Source organism: Aulonocara sp. 'chitande type north' Nkhata Bay, linkage group LG12 (genome assembly GCF_057382095.1).
Source record: "Aulonocara sp. 'chitande type north' Nkhata Bay isolate Kocher_YH1m ecotype deep benthic linkage group LG12, A_spYH_male_GT1.1, whole genome shotgun sequence".
Lineage (NCBI taxonomy): Eukaryota > Metazoa > Chordata > Actinopteri > Cichliformes > Cichlidae > Aulonocara > Aulonocara sp. 'chitande type north' Nkhata Bay.
The window spans coordinates 16,036,022-16,054,538 of record NC_141355.1 but is presented as its reverse complement, the minus strand read 5'-3'; the positions used below and the strand labels follow the sequence as shown (position 1 = coordinate 16,054,538).

The 18,517-nt window shown below is 40.2% G+C and overlaps 1 protein-coding gene across 1 annotated transcript; it reads right to left on the bottom strand.

Annotated features, from left to right (window-relative positions):
* Window positions 1-405: 405 nt before the first annotated feature.
* On the bottom strand, window positions 406-18,017 carry LOC147317142 (phosphatidylinositol transfer protein beta isoform). Its single transcript, XM_086313823.1, has 11 exons — window positions 17,948-18,017; window positions 15,778-15,808; window positions 14,310-14,455; window positions 13,984-14,075; window positions 13,854-13,861; window positions 13,675-13,749; window positions 13,512-13,595; window positions 9,586-9,663; window positions 7,093-7,203; window positions 6,571-6,693; window positions 406-3,455 (listed from the first exon to the last, which is right to left on the bottom strand). Exons 1-11 carry the CDS (start codon window positions 17,965-17,967, stop codon window positions 3,408-3,410), a joined length of 816 nt encoding a protein of 271 aa, XP_086169949.1. The 5' UTR covers window positions 17,968-18,017; the 3' UTR covers window positions 406-3,407.
* Between the last annotated feature and the right edge of the window lie 500 nt (window positions 18,018-18,517).

Sequence of the window (18,517 nt, the reverse complement as noted above, 5' to 3'; positions counted from 1 at the left end):
AGGAGGTGTGTGGGCGAGTCTGCCCATCTCCCCTTTTAGAAACAGCATTATTTGCTTGTTCTGTAGCAGATATAGCTGGTTTCCTTGCAGCAGGCACATGTGACTATTCCTCCACAAACAATAAAAAAAGAAAAGAAAAAAAAAAGGGCAGCTATCTCAGGCAGCAGACTGGTGGCTTTTCCTGCTCTTTAGCACAGATTCCGCTGTTTATTGTGCGACTCTCCTGACCTGCAGGTCGTAGAGAGCGCGGTCCACGCTGGAGTCACCAAAATCTGTAGGAAATTTTTGTCTAGAGCCAAAATGAAAGAAAGAGTAACATATAGCACAAATAAATAAATAAATCTTTTATAGTATTTTAGCAAAGATTGTGACCATTTAAAGCTTTACAAATAAATGACAGCTCTCTCCTTTGCCCTGAGGACTGATCAAATCCCCCTCAGGCAAAACCTTTATTTTCTAGGAATCAGACAAAAACAGCACAAACTGAACTGCAAGAAACTTTGTCAAAAAAAGAAGAAAAAAAAGGAAATGTATTTATATTTAGATACAATATATAGACTTAGTAGCACAAAAAAGATGTGCAAAAAGAAAAAGGCACAATACATCATACATTCGTTACCACAACCCCTGATTTTTAAAAGCTGATCAGAACCTTTAAACACTTTTGTTAACATCATTGTTTTGAAGAATAGCAAACGACCGATTTAAGATTTTTCCTTTCCCCTCTCTCCACTGGGTTCTTGTTTTTTTAAATTCATACACACATGAGGAATCATTCAAATGAACTTTGAAACACTAATTACACTGTTTGCTCAGAGACCTATGCATTCATGACCGTAACAAAGACAAAGGTGGCTCTAACACATAAAGACGATAAAAGCGAACAAGCTACATTATCTTTGCAGCCTCAAATCTTTGTCTTATTGTTAGCCTGAGAAGATTCTGTTATTGAAAACCGATGCTTCTGACAACAGTTTTCCAAATTTTCCTATATTAAATCAATATTTGCTGAACACATAAACACCATTTATTCTCTTTGGAAAAGCCAATTACCGTGGACATGGTCAGATTTGCCCTCACAGGATTGTCATTAACCAAACACACTAGAATACTTTCCTGAAAGTATTTAATCATATAATCTGCCTTGAGAAATAACGGGAAACCGATTACTAAACACAAATCCCAAATTTATGTTGGGCAATTTAAAACAGTGACACGCAACCAAAACAAACAAATATTCAAGAACATTACAAGGGAACACATGAGCAAACCACACATACTGTATACATGTAACACAAGCATAATTAATATTCAAGGCTGATGTGACACAATTCTGAAGCCTGAAGAAAAAAGAAAAGAGAGAGAGAGCTGGATGCAGAGCTGAAAAGCCAGAAAACATTAATATGGCAGCTCTTTCCAATGGCTGGTCTGAGGTAAAGATTTACATGACAAACGGTGCACGCTGGCTGTTATAGTAACAAAGTTCTGCTTGCGGGAATGGAAAGGAATTGCACTTCCACATATCAGGAAACAAAAGAATAACATACAAGTCTGCGCCCTGATAAAGCTCTTTTGTCAAGACTAGAATCAAGAATCCTAAGAAGTACCAGCTAACAGCTAATGCTAACCCTTACGAGGTGTGTGTCCACCAAAGTGTTTTTCCTGAGCACGAGTGTGTCGTGTATTTACGCTACGCAAAAAATAAAACGACAGCAGCTTGAAGTGGCACTGAGCTTCTTTTCTGTGCTCAACTTTATATAAGTTGTTTAGAGCTGTAAGAGCATATCTACAGATGACAACCAGACAACCACAGTATTGATATAAAAACAGTGCTTGGAGGAACATTTTATTTGTAAACCGGCTACCAGGCACAGTCGTGTATTTGAACCGCTTTGACATAAAATATTGTGTGGCATACTAATAGATCCTCTCACATGGGAAAAACAGAACAAAACAAAAAAGAACCCAAACCTATGTGCCTCTTAAGGGTTCAACTGGGTGCCTGACATTTTCCAAAACATTTGGTGGACACACTTTAGGGCATCAGGAAAAATGGCCAGTCAGAAATGAGAGAGGTAGCTAAAACAATGGCTGGCAGCAGAGGTTCATTAAGTGTAGTAGCTCTGATAGGTGTAAAGGCCTGGACACATAAGCAACTCTACATGGTACTGGTATCCACTAGGCACTGATAAGGCAATTGCAAATCTGTAAACACAGCTAGAATGATGCAGAGGAGGGGAGGCCTTCTGGAAACTGTCTACCTCAGAGAGCCGGAGGAGCGAGAAAGGCCTCTGGTGGTGGGTTGGGTGAGTGCAGCACAGTTTGGCTTGTGACAGAGGCTGGAGGGGTGTAGCACCATCTGTGGCTGTTTTTCAGTGCAGTTTGTTTTCCTCTAGGGACATCTTTTAGAGAGGTGAATGCTGCAATGTATGTTATGTGCGACTGTTTTCAGTATAGGGTGGGGGAGAGAGTTGTAAACATATTCAAAGTAACATCCTTTAGCTAAAAGAGCTCGCGAGGATCTGCCCCTGCTTGAGTTTCTCAAAGATCAGTCAGCACAAAGGTATCCACACCTGTGAGTGAGTGTGTGTGTGAGTGTGTATGGGTAAGAATGAATTCACATGTTTATGCTCTCTGCACACTGCATGTGTCATATGACTGAGTGCGTGTGTGGGCTTCCTGTTACCTTTGCATGTGGGAGTGAGAGTGAATACCTGTACAGACATGATTGTCAGTGTTAATAAGATGCAGTGCTTCGATAAGGTGAGGGGGGTGATGGAAGAAGGATTACAACGGGCCAAGACGCCAAGGCTGTTAGTAATCACTTAATGGAGGTTATGGCAGGAAGGAACAAGAGCATGACAAACAGTCTCCTGCCAGGGAATGCAAACCACACACTGAGCCACAGTGTGTACAGTGAAGACTGGGGAAGAGACAAAGAGAGGTCACAGAGGGCATCATTCTGTGAGGAATGGGGGGTTTTTTGGTAGGGAAAAAACAGGAGGTTGGGGGAGCTGGAAATATTTGGTCCAACACCTGCCACTGTGGAATCAAGCTGATGAATTTGCTTTTGTTTTTTTCTTTAAAAAGTAAATAGCTTTTCTTTGCATCTCTGCAGAAGACTAGGTCTCAATATCCTGATGGCCATAGCCGGCCTTTCTCTGTCCAAGATCAAAATTAACCTGAGTCTCATCAGCCAGCATCGTATCGGTGGCTATAAATCAATTCCTCACTGGATAGAATGACTATGATTGGGTTAAAGCCGGGGATCTGCTCTATTGATTGCAGGTAGCAGCGCTCCCTCCTCCACAGCGTGATTCAGTTAGGGTAAAAAAGTGGCACCAAAGGAGCCCGCTTAGCAGTCTTCACAACTGCTGTCATTGTGGGTGTGGTGTTTAAAATCCTTTTCATTCATCCGCAGCGCTGGTTCCTCGCACATCACCCTTTTTGCGAAGCTGTGGGGAAAGGGAGAGAAATAACACGCGTTAGATTTATGCAAGCTAAACACGTAAGGGAGAGTTCAGATGACGGCTTCAGGAGTCGCTGGTTACTGGGAGGGGTCGGACTTCTTTCTATTCATTAAATCTTACTTTTGGCTTTGCAAACCAGTAAAAATACATTACATTTCTTTTTGTAAACTGGAAAAAGGGCAGCTCCAAAAGTCCTTATCAAGCCTCCTGTTTGTCTTCTAGGTAGATAAAAGCATCACTTTCAAATTCTCCCACCCTGAGGCTGATGGCTTTGGAAAGTCAATTAGTGTTAGAATCTGATAGCCGAACACCTTAATGGAACAGTTCAAACCAACACTGGCTCTAAACAGAGGAATAGACAGATCTGATGAAATGGCACGAGGATTCACCCTCCCACTTCTCCATCTTTTCACCCCCCAATCCTCCCTCCCTTTCTCCTCAATCACAGCACAGACTCCTTCTCAACTGCAGAATTCCATTTGTATGTTAATGAGGAAAAAGGAGCCATCTTGAAACCCCCTCGTACACACCCCGTCCTCGCATACCTCCTCCTTCCACACCATCAGCACCCAACCACTATACTTAAAGAGTTCAGATATGACTATTAGTATACAGCTTCCTTAATGCTGGGTTTTTCCATTCACCCAGTGCTGTCTTTGTCTAGAACGTGAAGGGCAGTGACTTGTGTGTAGGCTGTTCTCACCACCACCCAAATGTGACCCTGGTAACCCCTTGAGCTTTGAGGTTCAGGCTTGTTGCCCTGCTTGCCGCAGCCGTCTTTGATTGTACCAACCTGTTTACTTACTCCGAGGGAAAACTGGAAACACATGCTCAGCTGGGCGAGATGTGCGAAGGCAAATCGCAAAAATTCTGCATGCTGGTAGCGAGCCAGGAATGTTTGAGACTGGCCCACTTTGGCCGGTCCAGCCCAGATTCCTCCCTTGTTCTCCTTGTACGGCCAAAAGCTCCCAGACTGATATTTGGAGAAGTTTCAAGAGCAAGGCAGTGGAGAGGTTTAGAGTGAATGCAAGATGCAGAAACTGAAGCCTGTGATTTAGAAGTAGACTATTTTTCTATGGGGATTAACTGGACTGCAGGAACTTCTGTGTACATATATAACTACTTGTGTTAAACTTGTATGCTAGCCTTTCATAGGAGCTCTCAATTTGCAATAAAAGTAGGTTTTATTGCACATGAGCTATCAAATCGAACATTATAGCTCCTTAAAACGAACAAAAGCAGTGGCAGCTCAGTAACCCTAAACGGCCTGGAATACCACAGAAGACAACTAAGAATGGAGGAATTTTTAAAGAAAAAGCCTGTTCACAACATCTAGCTACCTGAGGAGCACTCTTGAGGAGGTTGGCACACCACTGTCGAAGCCTATAATCAAAAAATGCCTTTATTAACATGAATATAGACAGTATGTAGTACAAAGAAGGAATAAGACTAAGATTAGCAAATCATTTGTCAGACATGGTGGAGGCAATGTTATGGCATGGGCTTCTGTGGTTGCCAGCAGAACTGGGTCACTGGGTATTTACTGATGATGTGATTACTGACAGAAGTAGCAGGATGAACACTTAAAAAACACATCTGTACTGCTGAGATTCAGTCAAACACTGTTATCCTGTGTTCAAATCGCACAAAGAGAAACATTACAAAAATGCAACCGAAGATGTTTTTGTGGTGAAGAAATGGATGCTTTTCACCAGTGTTTCCTCTTAGATGACTGCTTTTGGACCTCGAATGTGAAATGGCATGTGCACACACAAGCACAAGCACAGTGGAGTAAAGCCCTTTCTCAACACCGAAGAGCGCAGAGTGAAGTCGCACCATGCCATGAACAGCTGCAATCAGCCAAGCCGTGCTGGCTCGCTCCACTGCACCGCACAGAAAAACTAAAGTCGTCTAAAGTGAGCATCTAACGAAGCTCTGTCAACTTAAAACATGAGACAATATATTAAGACTTTTCACACATAAAAGGTTCCTGCAAGCAGACACTGTTTACTGTGAAGGTCAACCCTGAACTGGATGAGCCATTAAAATGGACAGACGGATGGAATAATAATACGAATGGTTAGGTTATATAAACTACTCCAACTTAGTGATTGGTTGTTAGAAAAATAAAGAAAATGATGCTGAAGTGTGCAAACATGGACACAGAATGTAAACTAATTCCCCAACTATAGAGACTCATGCAGAGTTACGGTTGGGGGATAAAAATACCCTGCACTTGGCAGACATTGTTACACATCACAAGCTGAGGCGAGACCATCATGCACTAGCCATGGGATACACTGGAACACAGGCGGCCTACAGATGACGGTGGAAATGTTTCGGATCATAATTAGCTATATGGCACGATGCGGCACAGCCTTGCCAGGCTAACAGAAACCCCATTAAGATGCTGCCCTACCAGTAACAACAAACAGCAGTACAAAGACCTACACTTGGCCTTGCTACTCCTCTGTAGCCTTTGTACAGAACCATTCTTACGCCTCTGGATAAAAATACAATAAAGGCAATCATAGAAATGGGATTATGAGGAAGAACGAACACTGTTCTCACAGTCATCCGTTTTGTGCTGATTACCAGTTTAAGGAAGTTTAGTAACAAACAAAATGCATACATGAAAAGGAAAAAATATGACGATTGATCTTAAATGTAATATTATTGATATTGAAAATATTGATTTTAAAAAAACAAAACACTAAAAACTATGAGGTTTTGAATTCACATATATTAATAAAGGGCCTTTTACTTGTGCACTCGGTAAATAACACCAGGATCCACTCAAAGAAAGTCAGCTAGATCGCACCACTAGGGGTCAAAGACTCCACAGGGAGCCCTTAAGCCACTACATTTACTCCAGCAGTCCTCCGGCTTTATCACATTAGCACACTCTACTTCTAGTGAATGGAAGACAACAGCTGGATAACTAAAATTGGTGTTACACGGATTTTGCACAGCGAATAAGAGAAATTTAACCAAAGAAAGTGCTTAGGGTTGGGAAAGTTTTATTTTCTCTTGCACCAAATCCATCACTTACCAGACTTAAAGTTAAATTTTAACTGTGATTTTCTACTTATACACTCACCTCATCCAGTTCTCTCTGCGTTTCTGCCTCCATACGCCGTATATCATCCATATTTAGCTCCACCCACTTATCAATCCAACAGAAGAGCTGGCGATGGAAGTTAGTGAAGATCCTCTTCTCTTGCTGTGGTAGATAGCAGCAGTCTTGGTTAGGACTGGGTGATGTTTAGCATCAGTCAAGTGTTTATAAGTACATTTGAAACTTGAGAAACTCTAAATACAAATTACTCTATTGTATCCTACTGGCTTAAGTTCCATTTGACTATAGAGCCCCCAAACATTACCTCATCATGTTTGCAGTTAGAGCTTGCTTATAATAATTAAGCACTAATTAAGCACTGCCCACCCAGACAGAAGAGGCACAGTATTGCATGCGCAAACTTGCAATACTCTCAATCTAAATATAACTCATGAGCCAACTGTGTAAATGAGTTTTTACGTCTTCTACTATATTTCGTTATCCTGTATTTATACATGTGTAATGCCAATAAAGTTGAATCCTAATCCCAAATATGTCACTAACCTCGTGGATGAAGTTCTCCACTTTGGTCTGCAGGCCCCACCACTTGAACTTGACTGTGACTAATTTGTAGGCACACATCCTTGGGTATTCAGGATTACTATTCAGCTCTTTCTGTTGAGAGGAACAGGGAAAAGAATCCGACTTACAACCCATCACTATATCAGAATAACGTGCTGCAAAAACTTGACAGAAACTTTCCAATGAGAGAACAGTTGTAAAAGCAGCAGAAGGCATTATTTTTGACAAATCTAAGATTCGTTCATTAATGCATAATGCTTTGGGCATGAAGGTTGCTGAAATAATTATCAACATGAAGATGTGCTGTGCACAGATAAAAGTGCCCTAATCTACAGCACACTTTCTAAATCTATCCGCTGCTTGCACTCTGCCGCGCGCTCTGAAGAAGAGAAGAAGAAAAGAGGCTGGGTGTTGGGAGGGGGGACCACAGCAAAGTGGATAAACTCCAGATGAAGGGACCATTTCTCTGCCTCCACCCTGACAGCGACACCGTTCCCGACAGGCATGTCTTTGTGGCCACAGAAGGCAGATAAAACGGTGCTCACGAAGCGATAAGGGCGCCGCAGTGCAAAGCCGGTTACATTATTAACACCTAGGACCTGCTCGCCCCCAGAACACACACACTCTCCCTCTGAGAACACCTGTTTAATTAATCACTTCATTCTGGCTCGGCATTCCAAAAAGAAAATGCCACAGACCCGCCTCAATCGCCCTCATCCCACTGCCGTTTGATGCTACGATCATGGAGAAGCGTGAGAGAAGGGAAATGAGAAACATTTCTAAATTTGCAGTGGGTTTAGAAAAGTTGTCATCGCTAAAGGAGAACTTCACATGAAACGGATTCTACATCAAAACACTTACGGTGACATTTCTTCTCTCCCTCTCTGTGCCCCACTCAAAGGAGCAGAAGTTTTCAGAAATACAAAGGGTACCGATATGCAAGCATGTGTGCATGCAGAGATAGACAAGAGTTTTATTGCTCTGAGAAGCTGGCAGAAATTGTGCCTCTGTTGTCACATAACTACTTTCTCCCCCCACCTTTTCAAAAACAGTCTTTTTCCATGTCCACAGCGGACGGGAAAGTGATCTAATTAAAAACACAAAATAAAAGTTGTGCTTCTTTATTCATACTTTTTAAAGCTGTTTGGCTGCCTTTGTTCTGCAAAAATTCTTGAAGCAGAGGAAAGTTTCCCATGGTGAACTTTGAGGGCTCCACTGCAGAATAGAAATCCTCTGTGCTCCAACAGCGAACAGGACCCGGTCGTGTGGCTCCGGGGTACGGCGGGGTTTACAGGCGAAAGCAACATAACTACTGACAAAGTTTCTCTGTGGATGAGCTACTTTTTGACTTTTTACCCCTTATCAAAATATGTCCCTCTTTATACAGAACTGCTGTTTGCCAATTTAGACTCTGAGTCCACAAACGGACACTTTACTTCCAGCTGTGGACGAAGCCTGAGTGTTCTTGCAGCTCTGTAAGTTACCTGTAAAAGACTTTTAATGCCTAGATCTCATCACATAAACCTGCTATATAAACCTGCTGCAGGCACATCCACACAAAACACAATCTTTGGCTGACCCAATATGTCCAAGCTGCACTTAGACTTTGGAGATCAAAACATTGCAGCAACTACATACAATGCACATGACTGTACAAAGTCATGAAATATAGAAGCAAAATCCATGAGAGCAAGACTACTAATCCAGGTCTTGATTAGGGATGGGTATCGTTTAGGTTTTATCCGATACCGGTGCCAAATCGGTACCTTTGAAACGGTGCCGGTGCTCAAACCGGTGCTTAAAGAATGGAGAACACAAAATTGGTCCAAAAACCTCTCATGTTCAGCTGGTTTTTTGTAAAAAGATAACAATGTGTGCCTTTTCTGCAGCTATGGGGCATATATGGTATCACTCTTGGCTGGAAGCAGTGCTTAATCAATGGAAAAAACACAAACTTTGTCCAAAACCTCTCATGTTTAACTGTTTTCCACTTTTTCTTTGGTCATTTTAGCCTTTTTGGCCAGGGTGAAGGGAGCATCTGCCATCAAACAAGAGGACAGCCGCATGTAGCTATGATGAGGTTTGCTAGTTCACTTTACATGCATTAATGTAATAACGTGGTTAGCTCAACGTAAATTACACACTAACAACATTAAGCTACTCACGCAGAGAAGAACGGCTGCTGCTGCATCATCATCCGTCATCATTTCTGCTACACTGGCAGGGCTAGGGGCCAGGACTCTCCTCTTCGGGTTTTTTGGGGGATATTGCTAACTCCGGGTCAGATAACAGGCAACCCACGCACAGTAGATGCGCTCGGTGTGAGGTCTCGCAGCAAGCTATCATACGGCGCATTTCTGGGCTTTTTAAAAAAACGCTATGCGTCGCCAGCTGTTTCATCGGATTTGAGGTGTTACCTCCTTTGACAGTATCACAGTATCAGTTAAAAATATATGTAGTTTACAACAGCATTACCTTCCAGTTGGGACCAAGAGGTCCTCTCCCAGTCTTGACAGACTTGAAAATGGCAGGATCCTCATCTTCCTTGTAGTCCTACAATGAAACTTTCAGTTACTTTCATTAGTAGAATATATAGCACAGAATATTTAACAAAGCTGAGGCAAGCTTATTTATGAATACTGGTATTTGTTTCATCTTGCAACAAGAGCCAAGAAATCAGCAGGATTTTACCCCAATTTAAAAAAAAAACAAAAACATAGACACCGTTTTTAAATGAAAAGATGGAAATGTGGGACAACTATTCAACGACGAGAGTAAGGGAACAAAGAGCAGAAACAGCTTAGCTACAAGAAAAGTCAGAAGAGGGCTTCTCCCTTTTCACAAATCCTTCCATCTCTGCAGATAATGTCACAAAGCAGGACTAGAACACAGCTGTGCTCACAAGTGGCTTGAAGATAAGACCGATCTGTGTATGGGGGCTCTGACACTTGTTTAATTAGGGTGAGGATGCCAGTTAACATAAGTGAATGTACTTGCATCTACCTGTTGTGTGCTGATGAGGATTTGTGCTGCTTATTTAAGTTTGTATGTCTGCAGCTCCAACTGCAAAATAACCTTTTACCCCATATACAGTATCCAATTCAAAAGGTCATGTCCTGCCAACATATTCTGGTGAACTAAGCACTTTTGCCCTTTAATTTTTTCCCCCAATGCACCAAGATCTTTTTGTATTAAAGGGTATAGTAAAATGTAGAGGGATACTGAGCACACGTGACGAGCACGAAAAACTTAACAGACCTGACTTTCTCATAAAAAAATAAAAATAAAAATAAAAAAAAAGACAAGAGAAATAATAATACAAATAAATGAAATGGCTTTAAAATTATCAACAGCTCAAGGGCCCAGCAATTTTAAATAAATCATGATGCGCCTGAAGCTAAAAGCTACTTTTTCAGGGCTACTATCCAACAGGAGGGTGCCAAACGTGTGGAAAGAAATAAAAACGCACCACTAAAAAACACACACACAAACACACACACACACACGCGCACACACACTCTCTAATTTGGGTGTTTTAATGCTGAGAGCTCCATCACTATAACAATACACTGTGCTGCACTAATGAGGTCTGTGAATCGATGTGCCGTGGTACGCGAAAAGAAGCCATTTCTAAAAGAGTGTGTATTAGACTGCAAGTGTGTTTACGTCGAGTGTGTGTTTGTCTAGTTCCGGCACACGCAGCACTGTGAACCTTAATTACACTAACAAACTCATCTGTGCTGGCGGTACGCCCCAGAGCCTGCAGTCATGCCCGAGGCTGAGGGCTGATAGGGCCCTCAGACACAACACACTCCTCCAGCAAGGCAAACACGTCCGCCTCGTTAACTACCCACCGCAAACAAACATGTACACACACAGAAACTAGGGCTTCTCGGCCAAATAGCCACATGTATGCTTGCACGCATACCGGCAGTCACATTGAAATGAGGCAATGTGATGTCAAATAAGAGCAATAACCTGCAACATCTTCAAATATGATTTCAGAGATTCCAAGCAGTATTCAAATCTTTAATTTATCCTCAACTGGTATGTGTACGTTTTTAAATACAAAGATCTCTCCAGTCAGCTGGCTGTATTGGGACACACTCCTGAAATCAACTATTTTTAATGCACTGTGTTATTACAGCACAGCAAACACATTTTCAAACGGTGCAAAGAAACAGACCACAAAAAACACAAGTAAACAAAACAAAACTAAGAAGTAACATAGCCCAATAAAGCAGAACAGTCAGCCAAGTACACGACAGCCCAGAGAGCAATTAATGTTCTGTGTCTTTATAAAGAAATACAAAGAGAGACTGGGGAAAAACTCACAGACAAACCAAACCAAAATAAAAAAATACCAAGGAGATGGGCTGGACCTGATGCCAACTTCAGTAAAATATTTATAAAATGGGTCAGGATTGACTAAAGGTTTATGAAGATTGCCAAAGATTCTCTTCACTTGCAATGCTCTACTTATCGTCGATGCCACGAGCACAGGCAGCTTTTTCAGCTCCATGAATGCATAATCATACCTGAAAAATCAAGTATGTTGCTGTAAGAACAACATACACAACTGTTTTGAAGCTCATGACAGCCTGTAAATAAAATCCAAATGTTGAGTTAAGTACTAAAAAATGTGCTCCAGTCTCTCTCGTGCTTTTTAAAGTGGTGCCTGGCTGACATATGACTTGGTGAGTTACAAATCTGAGATATCTGCGAATAGTTTTTTCCTCACAGACACACAAAACATCAACATACACATTAAGTAAAGTGACTCTAAACTAGTCGTAGGTCTAAATGTAAATGATTGTCTGTGGCTCTGTGTTAGCACCATGGCCCTGAAGCAATTTTTAGGAGGGAAGAAGAAGGGAAAAAAAAGGATGGATAAGCACTGTTTGTGAACCTGGAAAACTAAAAAATATATAGACACAATATCCTTATTTTTATTATCTAAAACTGAGGATATTGTATGACTACAATAGGCTTTGATAGACGCGTTTATTGTGATTCTGGATGTCTACAAGACTAAGTCAAGTACTTTCAACAAGTTTTTTGTTTTTTTGGGGGGTTTTTTAACTGTAAAATCTGTAATGATTTTGCCAAACCTATTCCTGACATATGCCTGCCAAACAATAATAATTTTAAAAAACCCTAAAACTAAAAGTGAAATTAATATAAACTACACACATTTTCAAACAATAAAAACAAAATTGAAACGAGAAACACACTTTGGAAACTAAAGCTAAAGCCCAGCAAAAAAGTAGAAGAAAAAAAAAATCATTGTGAATAAACAGCTTAGCAGGAGCTAGAAGATACTGAATTCTAATCTGTCTAACAGTCATTATAATTTTCAAAATATTTTATTAGCCTCCCTGAAACTGTAGTAATAGTCAGTGAATATGCACAGACACATTAAGTGCTACTTCTTCTTTAACTAGGACATCCGGTTGATTACCAGTTTATATTAACTGAAAAAAACAAAACAAAACAGAAAAACAGATGCACACAGCTCTGCTTGTGTTAAAGCCTTGATCACATCTTGTGAGTCCACTAGGGTCCACTCAGGTCCTAGTGATCAGTTGTTTATGAGACAGAGCACAGTGTCTGCATATCTGCCAGTTTTTCCTGTCCGCTGTGGATTTACACTACAATGCACCAACTACAAGTACACCCCAAGTGGCGGAGTTCAAAGAATGACTACTTGGCTGTCAGGACTTTGGCTGTCTGTGTCCGTAGCTGAGAATAATCAATGCTTAAGAGCAAGACAAAGTTGAGCAGAGAAACCACATGCTGTGACAACATGTGATTTATATGGACGGCGTGATTTCTGACCAAACCAAGAGCAAATCTTTACTACATAAACTAAACCGATTTAGCCAAAAGATTGTTCCCTGAAACTCCACAGATGAAACGACCATGTGTCAGTTAGCTCGTCTGTATTGTTTTCATGAATTAAACTCTGACTCTAACAGTTTGAGAGTGCTATATAGGCAAGAGAAAGGATCGCACAAACACCGTTTATTCTGGATTTTAAATTGGACTGCAGTAATATCACACCAGAGAAACATGCAGTAAGTCATAAGTCACACAGACTGCTCAGTAGTAACAAAATGCTCTTTCAGCTACTTTCAGATATGTATGCAATTCAATAAATTGGTTAGACGAGAATAGAAAGAAAGTGCTGTTTCATTTCATCAGTGTTATTCATCTGCATCCCTATTACATAGGAAAGGCTAGATGTCGTTTTTCTCTCTCCCTGGAAAACGCATATATATTCAAATTAAATCATAAACAGAGCCATAAAACACCTGCTTACGAAACATTCTCATGACAAAGAACTGTAATAATCAAAGTTGTCCACATGAAGGCGCCATACTGTGTATGAAGCTACTTACAGCATGGGCCACTTGACTTCTGTCTGCAATGTCAATGGGCACCACCGTTACATTCTTCCACGTGGAACTGTCTAGTTTGTGCACCTGAGCAAATACAAAAAGATATGTTAGAAAATAAAACTCATGATTCATACTAGACATCCGTTTGCTTTGATGTCCTCACATTTTCTTGCGTTCCAAGGTCTGGTTTGTGCCATGTCTCAATTTTAATGAAGAAATTATCTTTCATATATTCATTCTAGAATAAAGAGAAAGAAGAAACATAATGAAGAAAAAAAATTATGTAATTCTTTTCTTATTAACTTTAAGTTTAGCTAATAAAACCCATTTAGGGTTACGTACCGTCACAACTGTTCCAGGTTAGGCATGAAGGAAAAAAGGGGGGGAAGAAAGACAAGACATGTTAATTTAAAAGTGAGAAGAAGAGTTTCAAGGCAAACCTAAACTAAGTGGTGCTGGGAAGGGGACTCACTGGTTCTGCAGTAGGGGTAGGCATTCCAAGCCTTTTCATGGAAAATCAGGGCACCTTCAGGAGCTAGGAGTCTCACAAATCCTGGGACTTTACTGTAGGGTGTGGTGGAGGGTAGGAGGTACAGATAAGAGAAAGGAAGGAGGAAGACTTATCACCTATTTTTTCTATAGCAAAGATTGCACAGTTAGCAACTGAACTGAAAATGCTTCACAGATAAGACAACACTGACACTGCCTGGTAGCACTGCACTATTACACTATAAGAAAGAATCAATGAAGCCAACAGTGGAGTTCTAAAAAACAAGAAATACAAAGGAAAGCACATACCTCTTTAGGTGGTAAATTTTGTGTGTGTACTGTCCTTTTTCTCCATCTTTTTCATATGGCTCATTCTTGAGTACCTCAATGCCCTCACCACCACCCGTCTCATTTTTACTCGCTTCAGCCACAGAAAACAGCTGCCCCACTTGATACTGCAAGACAAACATCATAATATAAAAACATGATGCTAGACAGTAGATTTAAGTACTTTTTACTGTGACATACATCTAAATCATAAACCAATTCTTTCTCTTCCTAACATTTTGAAAGTTTCCATCTAATAAAATGATATAGGCTTATTGTGAACACAGCAACGCTTTTTAACCAAACAGTAATCAATGTACATTACTCCTGAGAGCTCAAGGGCAACACAGGAAATCTAAAACTGTCAGAAAAGTAAATCAAATATTTTATATGGATGACATTTTTTTTTAATTCATTCATTTCTCTCTTTCTTTCCCATACAGTGAAATTGTAGGAACAGAACCCAACCCATGACCTGTTTTGTAAAACTGTGCAAAAAAAAGTAACCATAAAATTCTTAAGCTCTATTATTGTCCTGCTGCCACTCTAGTGTAGGTTAGATTTCTATAACGTGCAGAGAAAACTTGCTGAAGAGCTAAATGTTTAAGCCAGCTTTTTCAGTTCTGCTGCTGTGTTCCCCAATTTCACCATCTTAAAGCTAAATTAATTTACTTATGATGTTTGAACATCAAACAGCAGAAGAAGAGAATGACTAATAATCAGCTACCATAAGTCTTGTTAACATTTCTTCCACAAAGACAAGAATTACTTTTCAAATATTTTGAATTTGGATATGCAGCACTAATTGCCAAGAGATTGTATCCCAGCAGCTGGCTGAAAGTCTGGGATTTATTACAGAAATGTCTCTAAACACAGAGAACGATTGCTGGCTCAAACAAACAACATCTGCAAAATTGAGCTTTTTCTTGGTTTTAGCAGCCAGCAGCCAAAACAACAGAAATGATACAACACTGCCATGTCTTTATTATCAGCGAGTGGAAAAGAACTGTCTTAAACAAAAGGCACATGTCAGAGACTTGCAACATTTCCTTTTGGCCACGCCACAGTGACACATTAAAGCCCAAAAAAGGAACTGAGGGTTGACTCAGTTTAAACAGTCAGACTAACTGAGGATGGACTTTTTTTTCAAGCATCAATATGGGCTTGTTTACAACCACACAAACAGTACAGGCACTATAGAAAAGAAACTACATATTTGTAAGTATGAAGAAGTGCATTTCATATCCTTTAACATTATTATGACTTTTTCCTTATTTAGTTATTATTAATTTATTGTAATTTTTGTATGGCTGTTAATGTCATTATTTTGTTATTATCAACATGATTATGTGTCAACGGCATCAACAGAGAAAATATAAGCAGACTTGACAAAAAGTTAATCATTTACAACATCTTAATAGCATAACAAGCTATTAAGCCACTTACTCACCTCTTCGACACTACAGGGTAAAACCACACGGCTGCAAAAGAGAGAAACATATGATGAGTAACTTTTATAAAGCACGCATTTCTCAAATCCGCTGTTTCATATTAGACAATTTCATGAGATAAACTATCATTCCACATCAATCTAAAGCAGCGACCCATATATGAGAAGGAGTATTCTTCTAGACGTATGCTGATATTTGTATTTTTAAGAGTGAGTTAGAGCACATACTAATAGGACAAAAAAAGAAAACACTGCAGATGCATGTGGCATAAATAATACAGTAATAATACATCCTAAAACAATAAAACTGACTCTGGAGCCTGAAATGTCTCTACATCTTGGCAGTAAAGCCTGTATAGCCTTTGTTATTGAGATTATTTATAAAAAGGTTCAGTCTCTAAATATTACTCATTACCATGCCAAATCAGCATGCACATTTACTCACGCCTTATATTATTGTCTGTATTCACAATGAATGCAACATGACAATTGCCTGTCAGGTCACACAGTATGCAGAAAAGCCCAGAAGAAGCAATGAGAACATAACTACAGGGACTCTGGATTACAAAACCAGAAGAACCACGATGACACACAGAGACCTGCTCACTGCCAGGAACAGGAAGACACTCAAAGTTACTCTTCCTGAGGGAAAAATACTTCTAGAACCACCCATAGTGACATACTGCTGACATCAGCAAGATGAGAGGAACCTATTACTAGGCCTGGTTGAAAAAGTTAGAGCTGAATTAAGACAAAACTTTATGGGACTACAGAAAGTTTATTTTGTTGTTGTTGTTTGTTTGTTTTTTAATAATGTGAGTTAGGTGGGGCCAGAAATACAGTGAGCTTAGCCGAAGCAGTTTAATTAAGAAGACAAAACAGATCTGAATCTATTATTCAAGATTTCTAACCATTAAAGACCATCCCTGGTCAAACAAGGCTGAACTAAATGTCATCCACCATCAGATGTTTTGTTTCAATGCTGCTAGGACTTGTAATTAGTGACGTTTAAGTTTGAAGCAAACAAAATGTGCAGGCAACATCAGAAGATGTCAAATTTATCAAACCATGTGAGCCTGAGTGCAGTGAGTGATTGTGGGGTGTTAGGGATGCGGGAACAGTCTTCCTTCACTCCTGTAGGCCAGTAAGTGGCCACATGCAATAGTGCAGGTAGTGCCAATTCAGACTTCCAGTGCTTCTTTTTGCTTACCACACAGGGACTTTCATGGAATTAGGGCGCCACAGTGCTGAGGTGCATGCTGGCAGCAATACTGTGTTATATTTAAGGAATAAGACAATGTTGTAACAAGGTTTTTACGTAAGTCAAATCTAAGTCAATCCTTATTTTCAGAATTCCCGTGCGATGCAAAACATGACCCATTCACATCCTCCATCTACCCATTTATATTCACTTTCTTTATCTCTAAAAACGTTTAAGTGTTCAGTCTTCCTGCCTTGAACCCAATTCATTTGGTAAGATGTGAAGTAAGAAGCCTGCTTACATATTCAGCCTAACCCAAGGATAGCGGTTTTACAAATGGAAACTGAAATCTTTTATGCAATTTCAAAACCCAAAAGGCTAAGGCTAACAGCTGCTAGCTTCGTCTTTACTACATGCAAAATGATTGATGCTTGAAACAGACAGGAGTGAACAAACTACCAATTCGTTAAGTAATCAAAATGTGTTATGCTGGGGTGATTAGCTGGCGCCGACAGTTTCTGAGTCAATACTGCAAAGACAGCGAGAACTTACAGCTTCCAGTTAACTTCCCCTCAGGTTAGGCAGTTAGCTAAATTAGCGTTAGCAACTCGGGTGCCAATTCGAGGCTTTGAAAAAGAAAATGTCTGCGCTTTAAAACCACATAACAAAAACCGCAGATTGAAGCGTTTAGAAGCCATCAGCTTGGCCATAACATATGAGAAACTACAGGAAACCAGCAGCTGTCAGAGAATGACAATCTGCTGTCAAAGCCGGTAGGCCAGAGACGCTCTTGGCCAATCCCATCCTCCCCTCGTGTGCCTGACGCTGACCCCGAGACAAGATGAAAAGTTTGCATCAGCGCACAGGGACTGAAAAAAACTGCCGTGAGTGCACGGATCTATACTAACCTATAGAGTGCTTTCAGAAATAATAAGAAAAGTACAGTTTAAACAGAAACCCCGCACTTACTACTCCTTGATGAGAACCATCTTAACTTCTTCCTCTCAGTAGTGCCCAGCTACCACTAACTGACGTCATGGGCTACTAAGTGAGGCGGCAGGTCCCTCCTTCTGCAGCGGTGATTTGCGGAATGACGGAGAGGTGGGCCTAACGATTGGCATCATCCAATGAAATCTCTCTTTGGTGACTTTAAACCCACCCACTGTATTTGAGGATGGATTACTTAGAATCCGTTATTCCACACTTGAACGCGTAAAAAATATATAAATATACTAAATATACTAAATATATAATATATTAATAATTTAAAAAGTTGAGCATGTGGTTCCATTAATCTATAAATCTGTAAATAATAATTACTCCATATTTAATTAAAGACGGTACAAAGACACAAACACTGAAACCGAAATGTAATTTTCTTTTGTTGTTACTGAAATAAGCAAGGTATTCCCTGAAAAAGATGACTGGATAGTAGCTTATGTTATCCCAAAACCTATATATACTGTGTAGGATTAGGTGTGCAAGTTACCCATGTCTTGTGCATCAGTCCATATTTTTCCATATTTGTTGCACCATATT

Excerpts from the sequence above, each read along its gene's own strand:
- LOC147317142 (XM_086313823.1), bottom strand. The coding sequence starts at position 17,967 with ATGGTTCTCATCAAGGAGTA. Across the intron at positions 15,809-17,947 it reads ATGGTTCTCATCAAGGAGTA|CCGTGTGGTTTTACCCTGTA; the intron begins GTAAGTGCGGGG and ends TCTCTTTTGCAG. Across the intron at positions 14,456-15,777 it reads TACCCTGTAGTGTCGAAGAG|TATCAAGTGGGGCAGCTGTT; the intron begins GTGAGTAAGTGG and ends TTTGTCTTGCAG.